Source organism: Penaeus japonicus, unplaced genomic scaffold (genome assembly GCF_977035675.1).
Source record: "Penaeus japonicus unplaced genomic scaffold, GWHDUDI00000001_assembly GWHDUDI00000011, whole genome shotgun sequence".
Classification (NCBI taxonomy): domain Eukaryota; kingdom Metazoa; phylum Arthropoda; class Malacostraca; order Decapoda; family Penaeidae; genus Penaeus; species Penaeus japonicus.
In genome coordinates, this window is record NW_028234413.1 from 23,242,229 (window position 1) to 23,249,728 (window position 7,500).

General features: G+C 46.8%; 1 protein-coding gene across 1 annotated transcript in view; it reads left to right on the forward strand.

Annotated features, from left to right (window-relative positions):
• LOC122247717 (uncharacterized) overlaps positions 1-7,500 on the forward strand; it is an 8,060-nt gene that overhangs the window by 370 nt on the left and 190 nt on the right. Inside the window, exons 2-8 of the mRNA XM_043007253.2 lie at positions 429-3,528; positions 3,722-3,945; positions 4,255-4,485; positions 4,901-5,555; positions 5,972-6,116; positions 6,265-6,427; positions 6,660-7,500. The exon at positions 6,660-7,500 is cut by the window's right edge and continues 190 nt beyond it. Coding sequence (XP_042863187.1) covers positions 429-3,528; positions 3,722-3,945; positions 4,255-4,485; positions 4,901-5,555; positions 5,972-6,116; positions 6,265-6,427; positions 6,660-6,797 — 4,656 coding nt within the window. The 3' untranslated portion in view covers positions 6,798-7,500. The remainder of the gene's footprint in view (positions 1-428; positions 3,529-3,721; positions 3,946-4,254; positions 4,486-4,900; positions 5,556-5,971; positions 6,117-6,264; positions 6,428-6,659) is intronic.

Consider the following 7,500-nt stretch of genomic DNA (forward strand, 5'->3'; position numbering starts at 1 on the left):
TTGTAACAGGAGCATACCTTTAATGGTAAACATTACACTCCAATTACGTAATTATCAGAGGATATAATCCGGTAAATCACTTTTTCCTATTAAGATTAGATTGCTCTAATTACTGTGTTAGTTTGAATGCACGTCTTAATACGTGATTTATACCTATTTAGACCGTAGATGGATGTCCGTTTTAGTTCATCACTTTTCTTAGCAATGAAATTTTTCTACAACCAACAATTTATCCAGGTTAATTTGATTTTTAAGATGAAATGTTCATTACACCAAAGAAAATGAAGATATATTAAACAGTCATACGAAATTAAGGATTTTGTGTTTACTTCCTCTCGAAGTCTGTCCTGGTCAAACATAGGTTAAATGACTATTGTACATGATATTCATTCAGTGTTTAGTTATTTACTTATTTATTCTTTCTACAGGTGTTACCAGAGAGAGTGCCAGGTCAGCGTTTACGCCCAACTGAAAATGGACACCTCCTCCAAAGCAAGGGCACAATTTCCGTTCGCCGCATGAGCGAATTCCATGCACCGCACCACCCTGCTTTTCCTCCCCCTACTTCCCTCCATCAGCCATATCCCCCCCACCACCCGCCCCACCATGTGCTCCAGCCACCCCATTCAGCCTCCATGACTGCCTTACACAATCCCCATCTTCACGATGAACGGGCGGCATCCATTCATGACCTGCGGTTTGGACGTCCTCCTTCCAAGAACTACGCAAGCGAGCCCGACCTGAGAGGACCAACTCCTTCACCCATTACACCGCCTCAAACCCAACACACGATCATAAGTCAGTCGCCAACTAAAGGCAAAATAAAGTCAAAGAAGAAGTACAAGGCTCCTCCTGTTCCTCCAGAGAATGTTATGGACACGCACTCACTCCCTCGAGGAGCTGAGCGATCACATTCAGTTAGTGACATAGCAATGCAGGATCAGTGGTCGCAATGGCCTGGTCCAAGATCCAGAGAGCCTTCTCAAGAAGTTCAGAAGCCGAAGACTCGTAAGGCTGGTCTTTTCCGCAAGAAGAACGAGTCCCGCCGTCCAGCATCTGGTGAGGAACAGAGAAGTTCTGGTGAGGAGCATGACCGATTGCGAGCAGTGAGTGAAGAGAGACAGTCTGCTGTTTCCCCAGTTCGACGTTCACCACGCGAGGAGATCCGTGAACGTGCACGTAGTCTCGACTGCCTGCAGCATGAACTAAGCCACCCTCCTGTATCTCCTGGAAGGCCAGTAACAGCCACGAGCTTGACACACCTCCACCATCCTCAGGAGACTCGCATGTGGTCCACACTAGAAAGGGATTCTCGTCGACGATCAAGCTCACGAGAAATTGATTCTAGAAGAAGTAGCACAATTGAGCGTGATTCCCGGAAGAACAGTGCTATTGAGAGGGAATCAAGAAGAAGCAGCACCCTAGAAAGAGACCACCAGAAGAGCCACCGCAGAATGAGCACACTGGAACGGAAACTAGAGGAGCGGAAGCAATGGGCAGGCGAAGCATCTACTCCACTGTCTGGAAGGATGGCTACTCGCATTGACTCATATAGAGAAAATTCTTCTCATCGTCGTTCGTCATCCAGTGGGTCCCATCATGAGTTAATAAAGGAAGAAGTAGAAACCAGGAATATCAAAGACGAGTGGGATATGGCAGAGGCTGAAATGAAAAAGAAAAACAGCAGTAAAAAAGTAGATGACGAATGGGATAAAGCAGAGAGAGAAATTATGCAGCGTAAGAAGATGTCGGCAAGTCTCCATGCTGAACTCATCAATACTGTGAAGAACCTGAAGAAGTCAGAACCTGAGGTCACTGTGTCAACACTGACTAGGAAGAATAAAGAAACTGAGAAAAGGTCATCAAGGCCATCTAGTCGTAATGCCCCTGTGGCTGCTGATCACAACACCACACAGCCTAAGACCTTCTTCTTTGGAATGGAACCTGAGGTACAACGTGACACTCGAGGCGAAACAAATACTGGTCTCCACAAGATCAAGAACCAAGAAGAGATTGCAAAGATAAAAAATCAAGAAGAAGCAGCTAAGATAAAGAATCAGGATGAGGTACGGATAACTGGCCAGACAGTGGAGTTCTCCCGGCGCACGCTTGAGCGTGCTGAGAAGAGTCGAAGTCGCAGCCGCAGTGCCCGCAAAGACAGTCAGAAAGCGACTGTAGACGAAACAGATGCTGGTACCAAACATGCGAGTCATGCAGACCGCCGTAAGCTATCACGAGATGTTGAAGAATTTGCCATTGCCATTGAAAGGCACAAAATGTCCCGTACAGATGGAGAGAGCAGAGCAAGCGGTTCCTCTCGACGTGAGGACGGAGGTTATCATTCACGCCAGAATTCGGGTAGTTTGTATCTGGATCATGAACACAGTGATCAGATGGAAGGCGAAGTCAGTATTAACCTTCGCCCTACACTCCCTCGACGCCAGTACGAGATTCCCAGATTCAGCCCCAATGCTGCTTGGCGCTCTTTAAGCCTTGAGCGAGCAAGCCGCCAGAAAGAACCTCTTAATGAAAGTCGCAGTAGCGAAGACCCAGACTCTGTGTATGAAACAAAAATTCAGAGATACACACGGCCCACGGCACCCCCTCGTGGGTCTGGGGAGAAATCTGCTGATTCAGGCATCTCAGGTGATGCTGGAAGTCCTGGACCAACTCATGAATTTGAGCCTCTCACTCCACCAGAGAAAACCAAGACCTCATCTGGACCCCTGGCAGTATCCTCGCCTGTGGCTTCAGGGCGTCCTGAAGTCAGAAGAGCTTGGACACCTGCTCAGGATCTAGATGATAATAGTTTAGATGGAAGTGGTGAACAGCCTGGATTACCTCAAGGCCTTTCCACACCACCGAAACTAACGTCACGATCAAATATGTTTGGAAAGTATCCAGAATTAACAACAGAACCAGACACTGAACCAGACAGCCCCGTCGAGACAGAAGTAGTCCTGGAACTTATCATGTCCGAGAAGAAAGATAACTGGCCGAAGTGGAAAAAACGCAGTGGAGGAGACAACGTCCCACAGAAGTTCAACAGTCTGCGAAAACTAAAACGATCTGTGTCCGGGGCCATTGTGGCACTCGGGCGTAAGAGTCCTGGTGGTGAAGACAGCCTTCAGAGGAGCAGGTCCCCTGAAGATCCTCAGACGCAACCTCTGGGTGATGAAGTAACTTGGCGTGATAACTGGTCCATGTCTCGCTCCATACCCAATTCTCTCAACACGTGTGAAGAGCAAGACAACGTCAGCAATCTCTCAAGTTCTCGAGCCGCTCGCAGCAGGTCCGAGTCTCGCATCGCCGGAAATGGGGCTGTCGATGTTCCTTATGACGAATCACGATCCCGTACTCCGTCCTATCTACATCATGGTGGGTCTGGCCACATCATGTACCTCCCTGAATACAACTCACGTAAGGTATTGCGTGGGGACTCTGGTAACGAAGACGAGAACGAGCGACATTACGAGCATCATAACATGCGGCCGCTTTCACCTGACAATGAACGTAAACCGCCGTCAGGTGAGTGTTTACATGGAATTCATAAATGTATCAATATTGTCATTTAGTGAGTCCATTTATATGAATACCAAAGCTGATTTCTTTACACAAAATGTATAGATAAGATTGAATAATTCCATGAAGCAAGCTAGTCGTTCTCATTCATAGCTCCTCCATAAACTAAACTCGTTTAATTTATTTCTTCATTTCTCAGGCGACGAGGACCCAGCTCTCCCTCCAGAGAGCTATCATGGGCCCAGCTCCCTGCCGGTCAACATTCCCGATTCTCACCCGCACTTGAAGAAGAATAAAGGGAAGAAGTTCTCCTACCAGAGCACCGTCAGGATTCTGGAGAAGAGAAAGTTGGAAGAAAAACTCGGACGCGAGGTCGCCGAGAAGGAAAGGCTGAGGCTAAAGGAGATCGAAGCTATGAAGAAGGTAGGAGAGATTATTGATTAATGGAGTTTACAAACTGGTCGCTGAAATTCTGAGATATATTCTGAATAAAATGCATGATGGAAAATAAATAACTCAGGTTCATACCATTTCTACATATGCCCTATTTAACGATAAATGTAAATATCCATACTATTTCTAGATATGTCCTATTCAACGATAAATGAATATAAGAATTAGTAAAATACATGGGTGCATATCTGCATCTGAACATCCAGACTTTATCATCTGGTTTCATTGCCAACGTTTGCAACAAACTGGCAAAAGAAATAACCTACTGCATCTTTACAGGTCGAAGAAGAATTCCAAAAGAAGAGAGAGCGAGAGAAGAAGAAACTCAAGCAGCAGCTCAAGCTCTTCCACATGCAACAACAGCAACAGCAGCCGCAGAAGCCACAGCACAGCCACAACAACTCTTATTCAAGCGATGACCATCCTCCTTCGTCTTATTCCTCCGACCAGCAGGAGGTGTCAAGCCAAGATTCCTCGAGACCGCCGCTGCCTCGGTCATCTCCCCCTCAGGTTGGTCTTTAACTTCTGCCTGGTTGAATTTCCCTGATTTCATTATAGACAGCGGGTATATCGTTGCAAAGATGATTCAATGTCTATATTTATTGTACGTTCTGATTTTTAAAAAAAGTACGACAGCATTAACTGTGTGTGTGTGTGTGTGTGTGTGTGTGTGTGTGTGTGTGTGTGTGTGTGTGTGTGTGTGTGTGTGTGTGTGTGTGTGTGTGTGTGTGTGTGTGTGTGTGTGTGTGTGTGTGTGTGTGTGTGTGTGTGCGTGTGCGTGTGCGTGTGCGTGTGCGTGTGCGTGTGCGTGTGCGTGTGCGTGTGCGTGTGCGTGTGCGTGTGCGTGTGCGTATGTGCGTGGGTGAGTGTGTACGTGTTTGTGTTTCTGTTGGTACATTTATTTGATGATCCATTCCTCTTGCAGCAGAGTTACGGGTCCCCGTTCTCCTCCCTTCCCCCGGAGCTCCCCGCCGAGTCCTCGCCCGGCCTCCTGTCAGGCATCAAGAGCTGGGTGAAGGGCCGCCGAGAGAGCAGGTCCTCCTCCACCTCGACCACCACCACCCTCACCTCAGCGCCCCGCCAGGAACCCGACGGAGCGCCCGCGTCTTCTCCGCGCAAGACGAGTGATGACTACTCGGGTTCCTCGGCAGCTTCGTCAAGGAAGAACAGCGAGGACCTAAAGGCGAACCCGCGAGAGGAATTCCGCGCCGAAATCATAGCGGCTTCGAGGAAACGCAGCGGCGACGCGCGGATTGCAGCGGGAATGGCCGCCGGGCGCGAGAGTCCCTCCCGCCCCAAGCAGAGCAGCAGCGCTCGGAAATCCTCCTACAATCCCCTGAACGACGGTGCCGAGCGCGAGTCGCAGCGCTACAAGTACTACCATCACCAGGAGGAGAGTCATCAGCAGCAGCACCACAGCAGGCACCACCACAGAGAGGGCTCCCGACGGTCGCAGTCCCCGGAGAGTCGTCGCCTGACACAGGAGCTCCCCGAGTTCCACCAGGAACGCAGGGAATATCGGGAATATCGAGGAAGCTCGTCACGCTACTCACACTCTCCGCCTGGCCGTATTCCGAGCAGTAAGTGTGTCGCCGACCTCTCTTTTCTTGAATGTATTTTCTAATGGAAATTACAATTAACTTGCCACGTAACTGAGGTCTTTCGTGCTGTTAAGAGCATTACCCTCGACGCGGTTCGATTTCATGTATTACCCTCACCAGCTTATTACGCACTTGCCAGCAGTATTTACTCTTTCCATCTATCATGAAAAAACGTTAGATTTTTCTCTCATCTTACCTGTTGATCTGTAATTGTTTATTTTATCTAAATATTCACGTTTTATTTATTTTTAAACATTCTTTTATATTATTCTATTTTTTTTCAATGAGACGCAATCCATTAATTAACCAGCACGTGATCCATTAACCAGCACACACCGCGCACTTTGAAGAACGTCCAACACACCTCCTACGACTCGTGTCCTTCTTTCCCTCAGGTCCACCCGTCTCCGTCACGCCCACAGGCAGCAACAGGAGCAGCAATTACCGCCGAGACTTCTGTCGCGGGAACGCCCAGGTGATCGGACCAAACGTCGTGTCCGTCAAGATGAAACGACACGACGAGAGTGATAGATTTTCCAAGTAATTTCCTTGCTCTTTTTTGGTTTTGTTTTGCTAGTTATTTAAATGGTTGTGTGCAAACGCGTTATGAGAGCTAACTTGGGACAAAGACAAGCATCATATCCTAACGGCTAATAAACAACGCTAATGTAACTACGTCCTTCGTCAGGCACTCCAGCGATGACCGACGCTCTGTAGGCAGCAGTGGCGTCCATCGCAGTGCCTCCGTCGACCTTCTAGAGACTGGGTCCTCGTCGTCATCATCTACAGCGCGACACCACCAGTCGACTCATCATCTTGCCGACACCTCCCTCAGCCATAACTACACCAGGGTTAGTGCCCTCACGTTGTTTAGTAGGAAGTTATTCATGATATCCAGTTTCGAGCTTTAATGACATAATTTTCTTAGTATGAGACATCAGTTGAAACCACGAATATTGTTTACATCAGACATAACATATTTCCTATAAGTTATTCTAGTGGTGAATGTTTTCTTCCGTTACTCAAAAGACAGCAACAGCGACTAAACACATTTTCGGAAATTGATTCTATTCTACCTTGCAGATGAACGGGTATCCGCCAGTAGACAGCAGCCCAGCAAGGTTCGCTCACAGCATGTTAACTCCCTTCAACCCAAGCAAGGGTTACAGACCGGTGTCATTCAGTCCGCCGCCTCCTACCAAGATTCTCCCAGTTAACTAAACGATTCTATCATCAAACAAAAGATGAGACCTGTATTAGTTAAGTTTGTGCCTAAAATATAAGAGGACGAGAGATCGCTGCTTGTGAAAGAAAACGGCTTTCCTCTCGGCAATTTGAGCGGTGACTAGTAAAATAGTTGTTATATCCATGAGAGACTACCGAGGAAAAAAGACTTTAATATCATTCAAAGTTGTCGTACGGAGCAATAGTTCCGAGTGCCAAAATGGGATGAGAAAAAAGAAAATAAATGACAACTTGTATTCTTAGGTACATTGGCTACAATGAATGTACCTTTTACCAGTATTAGCTATAATAAATCATTGTTCACCTCATGTAATACTAATATTGATGGTTATGAGCTTTAATGCTTCCTGTGAGAGAGATTATCTGAACGCTGTTTAAGTATCTGCGTGTATGTTTGTACGTATGTATGTATGTATATAAAAAGGAAAAAATGCGCTTGTAAAAAAATAATAATATTGCAAGTATGAACGTATTCACCCCCTCCCCTTTTCATCTTCCAAGTAAAGATAGAAGTTCAATATACTCTAGAAATGGATAAGCTTTAGAAATAAGACGATAGGCTACCGTCACTTTTTCAATAACGCTGGGCTGCGGGTGACACACTAGGACACGCCAGTGCTCAAATTGTTTCCATTTTTTTTAACGGGGTGTCAATTTGATGTCGGTTTGTTGAAATGTC